The sequence below is a fragment of the Orycteropus afer genome, unplaced genomic scaffold (assembly GCF_000298275.1).
Source record: "Orycteropus afer afer isolate SDZICR_OR568_19922 unplaced genomic scaffold, OryAfe1.0 scaffold00136, whole genome shotgun sequence".
NCBI lineage: Eukaryota > Metazoa > Chordata > Mammalia > Tubulidentata > Orycteropodidae > Orycteropus > Orycteropus afer.
In genome coordinates this window covers 1311957-1329518 of record NW_006921723.1, presented here as the reverse complement: position 1 = coordinate 1329518, position 17562 = coordinate 1311957, and the positions used below count along the sequence as shown (strand labels likewise).

The 17562-nt window shown below is 48.9% G+C and overlaps 1 protein-coding gene across 1 annotated transcript in view; it reads right to left on the bottom strand.

Moving 5' to 3' along the window:
* The window catches only part of MYO9B (myosin IXB), a 90267-nt gene that overhangs the window by 60612 nt on the left and 12093 nt on the right, over positions 1-17562 (bottom strand). Inside the window, exon 2 of the mRNA XM_007945457.2 lies at positions 4445-4539. Coding sequence (XP_007943648.2) covers positions 4445-4539 — 95 coding nt within the window. The remainder of the gene's footprint in view (positions 1-4444; positions 4540-17562) is intronic.

Genomic DNA, 17562 nt, shown 5'->3' with positions numbered 1-17562 from the left:
GGAGGCCGACCAGCCTACAAGCCCAGCAACTGCGAGGATGGCTGGCTGGAGAGGCTGAGACAAGGACCGTCCCCAGAGCTGACAGAGAGAGAGAGCCATCCCCTAGGTCTGGTGCCCTGAATTTGAACTTCTAGCCTCCTAAACTGGGAGAAAGTAAATTTCTGTTTTGTAAAGCCACTAACCTGTGGCAGTTCTGCTACAGTGGCACTAGCACTAAGGCATCTGTGGCACTAGCTCCACGTTAACGTCCTTTGACACAATGTGAATAACTAAAAAAAAAAAAAAAATGAAAATACCCATTGCTGTACTGACAAACAGTGACCTCCGGTTTTCAGAAGTTGATCACCAGGCCTATCTCTAAGTGCCTCTGGGGGAACTTGACCCCCCACCCTTCTGGTTCATGGTTGAGCGTGTTCACCACTCGCACCACCTAGGGACTCCATAATGTCAACTGCTGTCGCATGCCATCAAGCTGACTCTGACTTCTACTGACTGCAGGTGATAGAGCTCAACTGCACAACAGGTTTCCGAGGCGGTAATCTTTGTGGGAGCAGATCACCAGGTCTTTTCTTCCGTGGAGCAGCTAGTGGGTTGGAACTGGTTTGCCACTGAGTGCTTAACCACTGTGACACCATAACTCTGGACAATGTAAATACACACACACGTAGTAAAATCACCCCAAATACTGCCCCAATCGCCAGCTATGATCTGTAACAACAAGAACTTGGCCAGGCCCTTCTGCTCCCACGACGTGGGCCCTGTATGAACGTGGATGAGACCGGAGCTGACATGGGAGCCCAGGTTTGTATCATGTGAGCGTCAGCTGCCTGTGGGTCAGGGCATGGCCTACTCGGTTGGCCCTGGTGGGAAACAGGGTGGTTTTATGCGCTTGTTCACGATTTACATAGGAAGCTTGCCTGGTGTTTCACCACCATCTCCCTAGGAGCTACATTTTTCCTTTCCCGTTGAAAACTTAAGACAATATCTGACTTTTGTAAATTTTTAAAACAGCTTTAAGGTACAGAGGACAGTGGTGGTTCAGTGAAAGAGTTCTCAGTGTCCATGCAGGAGATCTCCATAAGGAGTTTCGGTGGTGTAGTGGATAAGGCATTTGGCTGCTAACCAGAAGGTCAGTGGTTCAAACCCACCAGCCATTACACAGAAGGAAGATGGGGTGATCTACTTATGTAAAGATTTACAGCCTTGGAAACCCGATGGGGGTCGCTATGAGTTGGAATCGACTCTATGAGTTTGTTTTTTTTTTTGGGATGCAGGAAATCCTGATTGAATTTCCAACCAGTGCACCTCCTGCCCGGCCACCCCTTGTCTGTCCCTGGAGGCCTGCGTATTGCTGGGATGCTGATAGGCTTCAGCGGAGCTTCCAGACTAAGATGGACTCGGAAGAAAGGCCTGGCAACTGACTCCAGGAAATGAGCCAGTGAAAGCGCCATGGGCTACAACGGTCACAGTGAAGGCACAGGACCAGGCAGAGTTTCTTTCTGTTGTGCACAGGGCCGCCTGCCATGAATCAGGGGCTGAGCTGACAGCAGCTCAAAACAACAGCAACAACAACACACAGAAAGTCAGTGCCCCCAAGCAGTGAGTGACTCCCTACTCCATCCCTCCTGCCCCAGGAACCACCAGTAAACTGTCTCTCTGCATCTACTGGGCCAGACATTTCATGTCAGATTTGTCCTTTGGTCTGGCTTCTTTCCCTCAACATGATCTTCTCTTTCTTGTAACAGGAGGCCCAGCCCCTGAGGGAAGCTCATGGGATACCCTACAGAGCCCAGTTCTACTTTGATACGTGGCTTTGCCAAACATGATGTTTTCCTCCAGCAGCTGCTCCCTCCTGATGACGTGTCCAAAGCAAGCACGCTGGACAGTGTTCTGTTGCAATCCACGGTTTTCACTGGCTGAGTTCTGGAAGCAGACCTCCAGGCCTTTCTTCCCAGTCTGTCTTAGTCTGAAAGCTTGGCTGAAACCTGTCCACCATGGGTGATCCTGCTGCTATTTGAAATACTGTTGGCATAGCTCGTAGCATCACAGCAACACGCAAGCCACCACAGTACAGCAGACTGACAGTCAGGTGGTGGCCAGGGGCTGAAGGACTCATGAAATAAACTTCCTGTCACGCTGTGAAGAGTCATGTTGAAATGGCCTTCAAGAGGGAGAGGAATCTCAAAGCTCTGGATCAACCTCAGTCTGTTTGTTGTCCTTGATGGTCGCTTCCTTCCTGAAGGGCTGTTGCCTTCTGTTTCTGGAAGTTGGCACTTGGGCTTCCCCAACTGCTGAAGGTCAGGGCTCCTCATCCTGCTGCTCATTGAATTGCCTGGGGCCTTTAAAAGTCCCATGGCTGCCATCAGAATCTGGTGTGGGGGGAGTGTGAGGTATTCCTGCGTGCAGCCAGGCCATGGAACCTTCCAGAATGCCCAACTCAGACCCTAGACTCCTCCTCTCCAGCTGCCACTCTCCTGGGAGACCCTGGAAGCCCTATGGCTCTACATACCATTAACAATACACAGATGGATGGCCTCTACTTTTTGTTTCTGGCCCTGACTGCAGCCTGAGGGTACCTCAAATGCAGCAAGTTGAAGCTTGAACCAACTTGAACTTCCCTGTCCTCTCAGACCATCAGATGGCAAGTGGTGAACTCCTACCAGACTCTCAACTGTGTCAGAATCCTACCCACACTGTACCCAGCCTGGCCTCAGTGGTTTCCATGATGCCATCCTAGGCCATCTACCCATAATTTACCCATCTATCCATCCACCTATCCACTCATGAATCCAACCATCCATCCATCCATCTACTCATGGAATGAGTCAACCATCCTTCTATCCATTCATTCATCCTCCACTCATCCATTCATTCATGAGTCCATCCATCCATCCTCCACCCACCCATTTGCTCATGAATCCATCTATCCATTCCTCCACACAGTGGCCAGGGGACTCGCACTCTCAGTAGGGGGCAGACTCCTCAAGCCTGCCCCATGGGCCCCTGTGGCCTCACCTGCTGTCCCACACCTGGACTGGCAACCCTGGGTTGAATCTGGCCACATATGTCCCTCCATCTGTGGATGGTTCAGGGCTGCAGTGGCAGAGCTGATATGTGTGTGTGGACACATTTCCTGTCTGGCCTTTTTCAGGATATGTGGGTCATTCCCTGCTGCACCCCTCTTCTCCCCATGCCCTCACACTCCGTGCTCCTGTCCTCTCTCAACTTGCACCCTTGTGGCATGTGGATGGTGGCCCAGGGGTCACCTTAATGTGGGGCTTCCCTCACCACTTAGTGGCCTGAGACCTCTTCATGTGCCTGTTGCGAGTGTCTCTCCCAATCCTAAGGGCAGGAATTCTGTGGAGTCTAAGAGTCCCCAACAGATAGGGGATCCTTGGATCCTTGGTTGACATGAGCAGACAGGACCCTTCTCCTCCAGCCCCTGCACTCCCTGGGGGTTGATGTAAGTGTTCTTCTGGAGGGATCATTCACTCACCCAAGCACTACCACCCTTGGGAGCACACTGGAAGGGCCCTCGCCACTGAAGTCCCTTGTCACCAGAAACCTGTCACTCCCAAATGGCACCAGTTGGTCCAGATCCTTGGCGACACTGCCTCAGAAACCCGGTATACACCCACTCCTGACTTAGCGACATGGTTAGGTGCTGAAGACCAGGTCATTATGTGAAAATTGGTATTATGTGAAAATGTAAGATGACTACATCAGATCACAAAATGGAGGGTGACTACATCATGTAATTGCTAAATTACACCATGATGTAACCGCCAAATTACCTTCATTATATAAATGTCAAACCACTAAGAATCATGGCTCAGCCACATTGACACATAGCCTTTTTCTCTCCTTGAACTTTGGCGTTCATTACTGCCAGATGTGTCATTAACACACAAAACAGTTGGATAGGTTTTTTACTATGGTTATAAATGTGAAATGACGGATAATGAGACAGTAAATAAGGAGTAAGGTATATTCCTTAGCCTTCTGAGTCTGGCCACCTGTAAATCTGATCACTGGCCTTTGTCCAAAGCCTGGAAAAACGGCTGAGAGCAGAGCCTGTTGCACAGGGCAGTGGCCTTTCTCCTGGGGGATCCCATCTAGTTATCTATCACTCTACCACTCGCATGCCCGAGTACCCATCTACCCATCTGTCCACTGACCCATCCACCCACCCATTCACTCATCCATCCATTCACGAATCAATACATCTATCCATCCATCCACAGCCTGGACTGATGCCTGCGATGGCCACTTACTCCCCTCTTACTGCAAGAATCCCTGACAGCCCAAACTGATGTCAGCACCCACAGTGTTTGCACTCATACCAGGGTCTGAAACTCTGGGCTGATACCTGTGATGGCTGCACTCACTCCCTCTGCCAGAGGGACCCCCGAGACCCCAGACCAACTCCTGCAGTGCCACTCACCCACGCACGATGCCACTCTCCAGGTAGTTGACTTGGATGAACTTCCCGAAGCGGCTGGAGTTGTTGTTGTGGGCTGTCTTGGCGTTGCCGAAAGCCTGTGGGGAAGCAAAAGTGGGGTTTCAGACCATGCTCCCTCCAATGGCAGACACCTCACATCCCTAGGAGCTGCTGTCACTCAGGGTGCAGGGAAGGGCCAGAATCACCCTGGATGTGGCAGAAGCCTGCAGGTACGACTCAGTGTGCAACCACTCCTTGGAAGGAAGGTTGGGCAATCCTACTTCTATAGTGATACTGCCTCGGAAACCCAAGGAGGGGTCGCTATGAGTCGGGGCCGACTCGACGGCATATAACAACAACAACAACAACAACAATGTATATATATATAAAATTTGCCATTTTAGCCACTTTCAAGTGTACAATTCAGTGGCATTAGTTATGTTCATGATGTTGTGCAACCACTACCTCTATTCCACAACTTCCTCGTTACTATGAAAGGAAGCTCTGTGCCCATAAGCAGTGATTCTTCCTTTCTGGGCCCCTGACAACCACTAATTCACTTTCTGTTTCTATGGACTTGCCTATTCTGGACATTTTATATAAACAGAATCTGACAATTTTTGTCCTTTTGTGTCCGGCTTTTTTCACTCAGTATGTTTTCAAGGTTCATTCAGGTTGAAGCATGTTATCAGGGCTTCTTTTTTTATGGTTGAGTAACATTCCATTGTATAGAGGGGCCACACTGTGATTCTCCATCCATCTGCTGATGGACTCTTGGACCTTTTGGCTGCTGTGAACAGTGTTGCAGTGAACAATGGTGTGCATGTATGTGCTTGAGTCCCTGCTTTCAACACTCCAAATGGCTTTTACATTCCCGAAAACGATAGGAAAAAATCCAAAGAAGAATAGTATTTCATGACTCATGAGAATTCTATTCAAATGTCAGTGTCCATCAATAAAGTTTTATTGGCACACAGCCGTGCCCATTCATTTACGTATGGTCTGTGGCTGCTTCCATAATACAGTAGCAGAGTAGAGTTACTATAATAGAGAACACCTGGTCTTCAGAGCCTGACATGTTTATCACTGGGCTCTTTACAGAAGAAGTTGGCTGCACCTGGCCTGACCCAAGCTCAGGACTTGGCCAGCCCTGGCTGGGTGTGTGGGTGTGGAGGTGAAGTTGGCCCACCCTCAAGGAGTCCTGGGATTTCAGGGGAAAACAAGTGGGAGGTGCCCCCCCACACTTTTTCCAGGTGTCAGGTACACAGAGTGCAGCAAGTGTGCAGTTTGGGGGTTTCCCCCTCTGAGGCCTCCCAGGTACCCAACCAACCAACTCGCACCCAGATTACAACAGAGATCACTCCTATCCCCCAGGCTCCTCGGTGAGCCCCTTTCTAGCCAGCACCCACCACCCCAGAGGGTTTAATAGACCAGAGACAAGGGGGTAATGGGGTCTTTGGGGGACTCAAGCAGGAAAGGAGCCGGGATGGATGGAGAAGCCAACAGGAGACGGGGCTGGAGGAGGGTGAGCAGCCCCTAGGTGCGAGGGACCCCAGGTGAGAGAGGTTTCCAGGTGACACCCAAAATGAAAAGTCTTCTGGCCACTCCAGGAGAGATGAATCTAGGACATTAAAAACAAAACCAAAACAACAACAACAAAACAGCTGCCATCAAGTCTGACGCATGGACACTCCAAGGGTGCCGAGCAGAACTGCTCCACAGGGTTTTCAACGGCTGTGACCCGTCAGAAACGGTCACCCGGACTCCTAGTCTCCTGAACTGTGAGGAAATGAATTTCTGTCTTTAAAGCCACCCGCTCGTGGGATTTCTGTTACAGCAGCTCGAAGACACCAAGATACAGCATCTCTGGATAGGTTCAAGCCTCTAATCTAAGAGTCGACCATGGTGCCACCCAGAGACTCCTAGGGATGAGTCTACATGGTGATTTCTAGAAAAACAGCCAGGACTGGAGCCCTGGGGACACAGAGTCTGGTTGGAGGCGAGCGCAGCCTGGTCCTGAACACTGGCTCTGAATTCATCAACTGCTCCCAGGAGGGGTGACCTCACGCGTCTGGTATTCAGTCCCAGCACACAGCGTGTCTCAACAGCCGGTCTAAAAATATCCGGTTTGTGTGATTACACGTCTGAGCCAACGAGGAAATGCTGGCCTGGTGTGCGCAGTGAGGGGTGCTATTGTCATTCTCGTGCTGGCCGTAGGGGTGCAACCTGCCCCACGATGGAGCAAGTGGGGTCAGGCTGTAGGGAGGGAGGAAGTGGCCCAGTTGTGAGGCTGGGGAGCTCCAGGTGCCAGTGCCATTTCCCCACGGGCCAGAATAACACCACAGTTCTGGCAAAATGCTCCCGAGGAAGGCTTCCATGTAACCAACTTCTCCTCTTTCATAACATATGTTTTTTTTTAGAATAAGTTGTATTCTTTGGAGAAAAAAAAAATACATAACCTCACAAGAGGCTTTGGGAGTCCCTGGTGGTACAAATGGTTAAGGTGAACACTTGCTTGAAAGGCTGGAGGTATGCGTTTCCCAGAGGTGCCTCAGAAGAAAGGCCTGGTGATCTGCTTCCACAAAACCAGCCACTGAAAACCCCAGGGAGCACAGCTTTACTCTAACAGACACGAGACTGCCCGAGTCAGAGTCGACTCAGTGGTAGCTGGTAAAGCTATGTAACCAGGAGTTCAAACACCAGCAGGGTCACCCATCGTGGACAGGTTTTGGCGGTGCTTTGAGACTAAGACAGACTAGGAAGAAAGGCCTAGTGATCTACTTCCACAAAATCAGCCACTGAAAACTCTCTGGATCACAACAGAACACTGTCTGATACAGCGCTGAAGGATGAGCCTCTTAGGTTGGCAAGTATAAAAATACACAGTGGCCTCAACAATGGATTCAAATGTACCAAAGACTGTGAGCTCGGCCAGTGTTTCACTCTACTGCACACAGGGTTGCCATGAATCAGAACCAACTTGACACCAGCTAATAACAGAGAGGCTTCTTAAATCAGAGACGTCCAGGTTAAACATCCTATCCAGCTCATAATATCCAAGGACATGTTTTTCTCTCAAAACAGGATGGCCTTGTGGGCTCGGGGCCATCATCTCAGAGGACATCAAGCTCAACTGGCATCACATGCTACACAAAAACATTGTTCCACCTCCTATTTCAGTGAGTAGCAAATGGGATCTTAACAGCTTGTAAGCAGCCGTCTAGATGCAATGATGGGTCTCTCCTCGTCCAGAGCAAAGAAGAATGAAGAAAACCAAAGATGCATGGAAACAATTAGTCCAAGCAACTGGTACACCATGCAATCCTCAGCCTATATGACTATGAGACCAGAAGAACTAGATAGTGCCTGGCTACCGCTGTCAACCACTCAAAGGGGGATCTATGTGGGAGATCCTGGATAGAGTGGGAGAACAATGTGGAACAAAACTGAAAATCATTTGGGAAAAAAACAGACAAGGTTTGCTGGTCTGATAGAGCCTAGTAGGACCCCTAAGACTATGGCCCCTAGCTGCCCTTCAGGTCTGGAACTGAACCCACTCTTGTGGCTTCCAGCCAAATGAAAGACAGGCATGTGAGCTGAACATTTACATTAGGTAGATACACTCCTTGGAGAGATCAATCATGGGAGAACAGCAGGGCTATCTATGCACAGGGAGTCAGCTCAGGGGGCAGGAGTGCATGGAGGGAAGGACACAGGGAAGGGATAACTATGGGGAGGAAGTGGGAGGGGAGCTGCTGCCTGTGGGAAATTGCAGTCAATGTCGTGAGACAAAGTGTAGGCGAGCTGCTGTATGGAAAGTGAATTTGCTCTGTAAACTTTCATGCAAATCATGATAAAAAGTAAAACAAAACAAAAACAGCATGGCCCTTGCCTTGGTTGGAATGAGCATTTTTGTGTTTTAGGAAGAACAGAGGGGCAGTGCAAAAGGTTTCTCTTTTGTACTTACTGGACCTAAATTCATAGTTCTGCTGAAATTATTTCCTAGGCCACAATGAGAAGGAAGGGATTGGACAATTTACTATGCAGATGAGGTGTGTAAAACCCTTGCAGGGATTGTCCATTACTAGGGAAATTAGGTGACTGAGGCCTGCTAATAGACTTGGTCAGTTCGTGGTATTGGTGGGAGAAGTAGGCTTATAAAAGAGCTAATCCCAGAGAAGTTGAGGGGGATCTAATTGCCATCAAGAACAGTTGGGAGTGGAGTGAGTCCTTTGAACCTGGAGTCCCTGTGCTGAGAACCTCCTAGACTCAGAAGCCAGAGAAAGCTGTAACACTGCAGATGGCATGAGATGGTTGGTACAAGATGGCCTGAGACGGTGGTAGCAGGGCAAGCGGCAAACCAGGAGATGGGCATAGGACAGCCGTGGTGGGCTTCCTGATCCACGGAGTGAGAGAGCCTACTGTCTTATTAGGGCAGGATGCTTGCTGGCAGAGTGGCATGCCTCCAGGTACCTGTCAGTGGAGCCAAAGAGCTGTAACACTTGTCCAAGCAGGACAGAGGTTGCGAGGAGCCTAGCATGGCCAAGAGAAGGGCCTGCTAGCCTGGCTGAGAGAGAGGCCCTGATGGTAGAAGTCAGAATTAGAGCAAGACTGGCCTGCAAACACTACTGAAAATTGAGAGCTGTCCAGGTTAGAACCTGTCCTGATTGAAGAACTGTATCTTCTTTCCTAAGTTGTATCCTGTTACCTGAGCTGTAATGTGTTACTTCCCTAATAAACCATATAATCATGAGGATGGTCTGTGAAATCTGTGTGGTAATGAATTATTGAATCCAGGAGAGAAATAGAGAATACCATTGGAAGGACAGCTGGTATTAGATTTGGTTAAAAAAAAAAAAAAAAATTGAGAATGAAGGTATGTCTGACCTCCACTTCACAGGAATCAGCTTTGGGCTAATCTTCCTTCTTCTGATCCCTCTTCCTGAAGTTAGGTATTTTCTAATGCTGCCAGCTTACCGGTGAGGACATGTCATCCACACCAACCCCATGCTAGGCCCTTCCTTGCCTGTGCTCTGCTAAGAGACAGACTTGCTGTCTCCATTTTCAGATGAGGGAACTGAGGCAGAGAGAGGTCTGCCAACCCTCTCCTAAGTCCCAAACCGAGCGGCTGACCCAGCCTGGTTTGAACCAGGTGCTGATGGATGGTGCAAACTCATTCAGCTGCTAGAAAAAAGGCTGGAGGTTTGAGCCAACCCAGAGATGCCTCAGAAGAAAGGCCTGGTGATTTACTTCTGAAAAATCAGCACCTGAAACCCTATGAAGCATCAGTCTACTCTGAGTCACAGTCGAATTGACAGTGACTGGATTGGTCTCCTGAGGCCAGGGCAAGTGCAGGGCTGGCAGAAGACTCAGACACAGCTCCAGAGAGAGGTACAGGCACCAGAGGGTGGGGAGTGTCATCCAGGCTCAGCAGGGACGCATGGGAGCAGGACCAGGAGGCACGGACGAGGGTCAGGTTAGCAGGTCACATGTCTGGGAGGCTGAGTAAGAAAAAGACAGAAAAACCAACTCTCTGGGGTGTGATAGTTATTTTCATGTGTCAATTTAGCTAAGCTAGGATTCCCAACAGTTTGGCTGAACAGCAGTCTAGTTACTGCTCCATTATGTCATGTCATGATCTTCCATAATGCAACCTAATGCAATCAATCAGTTGAAAGGGGAGGTTTTTTTTTTTAAGGATGTGATTGTCTTCAGATTATAAATAGATATTTTGGCAGAACGTGTGCTCTCTTTCTCTTTTAACTCTGCTCTCTTCCTGTCACCTGACCTATGGATCCTGAGAAGTAAGCCTACAGAGATCTCCAGCTTGCCTCTTGACCTACAATCCTGTGAGCCAATTCCTTGAAGCAAATTTCTCTATACTTATCTCACTAGTTCTGTTTCTTTAAAGAACGCTGACTAAGACACTAGGGGCTTACAACAGTGGGGCTGGGAGCAGACAGTGGGGGTGGAGGAGGACAGGGAGGAAGTGAAAACACAGCTGATGGTGTTTCGATGGAGCTGCTGTGCAGGGAAGGTGGTCAGAGGTCACTTCAGAGGTGAGGCAGAGGCAGAACCAGGGGGTCAGGTGCCAGTTAGAGTGATACAGGAAGTTGAGGATGGGGGAGAGGGTGTTGATGGGAAAGGAGCAGCTGCTAGGGGAGGGGGACAACCCCCCCCCAGGCTGTACCACGGGCAGATGCAGGTGGGTGCAGGGCAGGAAGTGGAGGAGTCATCCCCACCCCTTTCTCTCCCCATTTCACATATGAGGAGGTGGAGGCTCCCAGGGCCCTGGCCAAAACCCAGCCTCCCAGGTCTGTTCTCTTCCTGTTGCCTGGTGCTTCCGGCAGGCTCTGAACAGTTAGTCACTGGCCAGACGTGTAAGGAGCAGGCATGTGTAGAGAGCAATGTGAGGACAGGATATAGAGCTTCCTCCCTGTCATCCTGCTGTTCACGAGAAGCATCATCACTTGGACCCAGAACAGCCAGCCACACAAGTGGAAGAAACATGGGAAAAATGCAGAGAGGACTTCTGGAGTCAGGACAAAACCAAAACATGACCTCCACTGCCTTCGAGTAGATTCTAACTCTGATAACTCCACGTGCATCACAGCAGAAATGTGCTCTACAGGGTTTTCTTGGCTGTACGTTTTACAGAAGCAGTTTGCCACGCCTTTCTTCTGTGGAACCGCTGGGTAGATTTGAACCGCTAACCTTTAGGTTAATAAATGAGAGCAAACTGTACCACCAGGGTCTTTGGGGGCTAGGGAAGGCCCTTTGAAAAAGATGTCCTAAAAGGCCCAGGAGGCTGGGTCTTCAAAATTAAAACAAAACCATTTCAAAACAAGTGATTTTATCTCATATTTTCACTAAATTTTGGTTGAGGTTACAATGAAACCATGTGACAGGTCACAGAAAGAAGAGAGAACAAATCAAGTGTTGATGGGGGAGGGTCTTGTGTGATTCTTACTGCACAGAAAATATTGGAGGAATTCATCAGGTTCCCATGGGCTTATCTTATATGTAAATTATTCTCTTTTTGGGTTTATTTTGTCTTTATCTTAGCCTTATTATTATTATTTTTGAGTTTGAAAAGTAATTCCCTTACTTTCATATTAATGGATATAAAGTAATTACTGATGGCTACAAATTTTCCTCTGATTGCTGCTTTATCCCCTAAGTTCTTTTATATATGTAGTTTTTGCTACTAATTGAAAAAAAGAATCTAATTTTAGTTCATACATTCCCCTTAAAGAGCTGTGGTGGTGCAGAGCCTAAGGCATGTGACTGCTAACTAGAAGGTTGGCAGTTCAAACTCACCAACAGTTCTGTGGAAGGAAGATGGGGCAATCTACTTCCGTAAAGATTTACTGCCTTGGAAACCTAATGGGGGTTGCAATGAATTGGAACTGACTCAATGGCAGTGAATTTCGTTTTGCACTGAGTGTATTCCCCTCAGAAGTCCTGGTGGTTAAGCATTTAGCTAACTGAACCATTGGTAGTTCAAACTTACCAGCTGCTCCATAAGAGAAAGAATGTGGCAGCTTGCTTCCATACAGATTACAGCCCTGGAAACCCTATGAGGCAGCTCTACTCTTACAGGGTCTCTATGAGTTGGAATTGACTCAATTGCAGCAGGTTTTGGTTTGGGTATGTCCCCCTTAATCCAGGAATTGTTTAGAAATTTTATTTTTCTTTGAAAAAACATTTTCCACGTAGAAGAGTTTTTAAAACAATTTCCAGATTTATTGCATTGCCAGAGTGATGCTTGTAATATTTCTGCTTTTGGAAATGATAGGTATGTGAAAAGTTTTTGTGAATGTCTGATGTATATACTTAAGGTTATACTCTCTAATATCAGAGCAAAAGTCTCACCATATGAGCACAGGTTTGCCTTCAGTAAGTAATTTGGGTATTTCATTTTCTTACCTATTTTACGTTCACCTGACCAGCCTCTAACTGTGTGTCTATTTGTTTCTTCTTGTATCTCCTATAGTTTTCACTTTGTAAAGGCAGTGGCTGTGTTATTTGGTGCATAGATATTCACAACTACTATACTTTCATTGTGAATTAAATCTTTTGGCACCATGAAGAATCGTCTTTGCCATGTGTAATGCTTGGCAGCCTGAATTCCACCTTCTCTGATGGCAAAATTGCAGCCATCTCTCCTAGGTCTGTCTGCTGGTACACCTGGTATACCCTTTATTTTTCCGTTTTCTGCAGGACACTTTGTTTTAGGTAAATCTCAAGTACGCAGCATGGAGTTAGCTATGCTTTGTGGACCAAGATGAAAATCCTATTCTTTTAACTGGCAAATTATGCCTGCTTAAATCTTGTAGCACAATGGACTCATTCCCTTCTGAACCTCAGGCTGCCACCATCCTTCCTCTCCCCACTTGCTAACCTCTATCTCTAAGTTGTTATGAGTGGAACAAACCTTTAGGTCACTTTTGATGACGTCCTGAAATCCTGCACCTTTTGCAAGATTTTCAAACTCACTTTGTAACTGACTGGCATCACAATGGCATGGTAGGATGAATCCAGGAGTTAGGATTGTCCACTGGGTGGGAAGGAGCCTACGTTAGGCTAAGCAGAGAGGGGAGTTTAAGCGCAGACTAGTTCTGTAAGCTACCAGCTCATTATAAATGGTCCCATTTGGGATATTGTTTGTTTCCCTATGAAATTTCCAAACCGCATGAACTCATATACCGATGATGGGATAGCAAGGACTTTTGGTATTTTCTATGCAGCAAAGCAAACATCTATACAGGTAAGGAATGACTCCTTGAGATGGGCAAGAGGGAGGGTCACCCCCACATCTGAGTGAGCCAATTCTTAAAATAAGTCAATCTCTCTCCCTTTCTCCCCCGATCCTGCCCCTATATATGGAGCCCTAGTGTCACAATGGTTAAGTGCTCAGTTGCTAAACAAAACGTTGGCAATTTGAACCCACCAGCTGCTCTAAGGGAGAAAAACCTGGGAGTTCTACCCTGTCACATGGGGTAGCCAGGAGGTGGAATAGACTGTAAGACAAACAATAACAACATACACCTTTTTATCTTACTGGTTCTGTTTCTCTCAAGAACTCTGACTAAGACAATCCCCTCGAGCTTCGCCAGGGGCCAGTCACTCCCCACCAGCACCCCAACCCCAGGTAGGTACAGCCTCCATCTTGTCTGCCTAGTCCCCTGAGGTACAGAAGGTCAAAGCATAAAGGAAGTGAGGCCAGCCCCAATGCTGGTTCCCCAACAAGCACAGAAGAGGAAATCACTGTTGAGCGACACCTCATCAGACAGTGTCTCTGAGCAGCAAACGGTTTGTGCTCAATGACTAACCTAAAGGTTGGTGGCCTGAACCCACCCAGTGGCACCACAGGAGAAATGCCTGGCAATCTGCTTCTGTATAGACTGTGGTTATCATGTGGCACCGAAGCGATTCGGACTCAGTGACCACGTGTGACAGAGCAGAACTGCCCCATAGGGTCTCCTAGGCTGTAATCTTTACAGGAGAAGACTGCCAGGTCTTTACAGCCAAGAGACCCCTTTGGAGCAATCCCACTCTGGGGCCCTTAGGAACTGGAACAGACGTGATGGCAATGCACCCTCCTGGCCCTGAGAAGGAAGGGTTTGCCTGCTCATGGAACAGATGGGGAAACTGAGTCCTGGCAAGGGACAGCGCTGTGTTCCAACGTGGCATTTGGTACTCTGATCACCACCTAGGCCGTCAGATGCTGTGCGGTCCCCATGCCAGGTCCTGGGCCCTGTCCGCTCACCACTAGCTAGTGAGGGTGGCGTGGGGGTGGGGGGTGGTGGGAACTCTTTCAAAGGAAGAGGTGACAGGATATGATGACAGTGAGCACACAGATCAGGAGGAAAGTACCCAGGAGCACTCGCCATGGTGAGCCAACCAAAATGGGGAAGTGGCACAGGCTGTGGGTGCGAGGCAACCCTGCTACAAACAGTGGGCATGGCGTTAGGGTCCGGGTCTGCTTCCAAACACTTTCGTCAGGGCGGGGCCAGTTTGTACTTGATACACCTGCCACCTGTATGCATGTGTGTGTTTTAAATACACTTAAAAAAATTTTAAAAATCTGTATTTATTTTCCTTTTTCAAATTGTGCTAAGCACTGTTAGTTGCCATCAAGTGGCTTCTGACTCCTGTGCCCTCGTGAGTGCCAAGCGGAACTGTGCTCACAGTGTTCAAGGCTGGGGTCTTTCAGGAGCGGATCGTCAGGCTGTCTGCGGAGGTGGCTCTGGGCAGGCTCGAACCACTCATCTCTCAGTCAGCGGTCGTGTGCATTCACCATCTTGTGCCACCCAGGGACTCCCCTGCTGCAGACATCTGGCAGAAATGCCAGGCAGATGGACAAACACCTGCTCTCCTCCAACAAACACAGACTGGTGAAATGCAAGAGCATTTGGAAAAGGTGGTCCGTGCAGCCTTTGGCTTTAATCAACTCTCTCCAAAGCCCCACGATGGCTTCCTGATGCTTAAAATACATCCCGTAATTTCACTCTTCCCTTAGATTGTGTGTTCCCAAAAATACAACCTCCCCCGTGGTCTGAAACAGCCTGAAGTCATCCCAGGGCGTCAGGGCTCTGCACACTGATGCTGTGAGCCTGGGAGGTGGCTGCAGGGTCTCTGGGGAAAAGGAGCAGGACCACGAGCACCCAAGAAGAGCACTGGGAGGTCTCAGCAGGGCCGTGTCCTCCACCCAGGCTGGCCACCCTTGCCTCCAGGTGATCACCCTCTCCCTGCTGTCCTTGTTATTGTTGTTGTTACATGCTGTCAAGTCAGACCCCTCCTTGTGTTTCTGAGGCAGTATCACTACAGAAGTAGATTGCTCAACCTTCCTTCCGAGGAGTGGCTGGTGGGTTTGAACCGCCAGCCTTCTGGTTAGCAGTCAAATGCCTTAGGCACTACACTACCAATTACCCTCTCATCTCTCTATTCTCTTCTCAACCTCAGCACCCCCTTTTGCCCTGGTCTGGCCCCACTTTTCCACCTGGCACAGTCTCATGGCTGTCACCCCTCTTGGGGTCTTCTTTGTGGGGAAGGCCCCGGGCTGGCCCATCTCTGGTGGGGGAGACAGTCAGTTCAGGTGTCCCGTGTTCATCGTCGCGCTGCCCCCATGCTGTGCAGGGGCTGAGGATGCTGCTGTGTCTGTCCGGTCATGCTTCCTCCCCAGCTGCCACCTCCGCTGCTGGGAGCTCCTGGTGCCCCCGTGCCTGATGGCCTCTTCTCCAACCCTGGCTCATGGAGAACCCTGAGCTGAGCTCTGCTAAGGGAGATCTGGGGGTTATGTGGGGTTTTGCTTGCCAGCTCCTCACTCTGCTATGTGTCTGGCTTACCCTGTGCTGAGCAGGCAGGATGTAAGTGGCCACGGTGCCTAAGGGTGAGGCTGGAAACCTTCTAAGGGTCAGGCTTAGGGACATCCACCCCATGACAGTGCAAGACAGGGAAGGGGGGCCACCACCCAGCTAAGCCGCGCCTGCTGTAAAACCACTTCCTACCCCTGAAACGACTGCCCTGAGACCATCTTTAAACATTAAACCAAAACTCTCTCCTGAAGTCTTCTTAAAAATCAGACAATAGTTTAGCTTACCTAGTAGAAAGGTCTGCCTTGAGCACTGTGCTCTTTTAAGATGTATTCACGTGAGATTGAATTGACAATGGCAACTTGAAAGATCAGATGGGAACCCTTGTGAGTTTATGCTAATGAGAGAAAAAAAACTTGGGAAAGGAGGGTGAGAGTGGTTGTGCAACTCCAAGAATATTATCAACATCACTGAACTGTACGTGGAGAAACTGCTGAGCTGATGTGTGGTCTGTGTATTCCCAGCAACAACAAAATAAATAAAATTTAGGGGAAAAAACCCCCCAAAACCCCACTTCCTGGCCGCCTGTCGGCATAGAGTGAGCAAAAGAGAAGTACCTGTACAGAGCCACAGGCAAACGGCCCTGCGAGGCCTTGTGGGACCTGCATATCCAAGCCCTGCTTTCCCCACGCCCCCAACAGGCCCCCTGTATCTGGACGTGTACTTGAGAATATACACGTGTCGTACTGTGAGTTGCTGTGATGGTGGGAGCTATGCCACTGGTATTTCAGACACCAGCAGGGTCACCCATGGCAGGCAGGTTTCAGCTGAAGCCGAGCTTCCAGACTAAGATAGACAGACTAGGAAGGGTGGCCTGGCATGCTACTTCTGAAAACCAGCCAACGAAAATCCGGTGGATCGCATGGAATATTGTCTGATACGGCGTTGGAAGATGGCGCAGGAATGGGCAATGTTCCATTCTGTTGTTTGTGGAGTCATCATGAGTTGGAGGCCAACTTGGTGGCAGCTAACAAGAACAACACATAGGACACGGCTACGAATACAGAAAGACAGCAGGTGGCAATCCTGGTGGACCAGAGCAAGGGTGGCAACCTGGCTGTGTTAGATTGGGGGAGGGGGAACCAGGCGGAAAATGAGGGGGCACTTGGAGAGGTTACCCACGAAACGTTCGCTCTTAACAGGGTTCTGTAATGTCATACAGAAGGCTGGTTGTTCGAGTCCACCCAGAGGTGCCTTGGAAGAAAGGCCTGGTGACCTCCTCCGGATCACCACTGAAAAGCACTGTAGAGCACAGTTCTGCTCTGAGACATACGAGGTCACCACGCATGACGGTCAACTCAATGGGAGCTGCTGCTGCTGGTGGTGGGTGTACGATGAACAGAAGATCAAGATGTCAAATAAAGTAGATCAGTAGTTGTCTGGGGCTGAGAAGGGATGAGAGATGGTGGCTAAGGTATGAAGGTTTCTGTCTGGGGTACTGAAAATATTCTAAAGTTAATTAGTGACAAAATACCAACAATTCTTACAGAAACAATAGATAGACATAGAGCAATCCCTCACAGACACCTAGACACTGTGGGAGAGAGATCCAATGGATCTACTGACTCAGGACCACAGTATTGGGGGACACCAGACTCAAGTGGCAAAATACATAAAAATCTTGTTCCACAACCTACATTGGTGAGGAGAAGCAACTGGGGTCTTAATAGCTTTCAAGCAGCCATCTAAGATGCACCCAATGGTCTATCATCGGAAGTGAAAAAGAGTGCCAAAAAAAAAAAA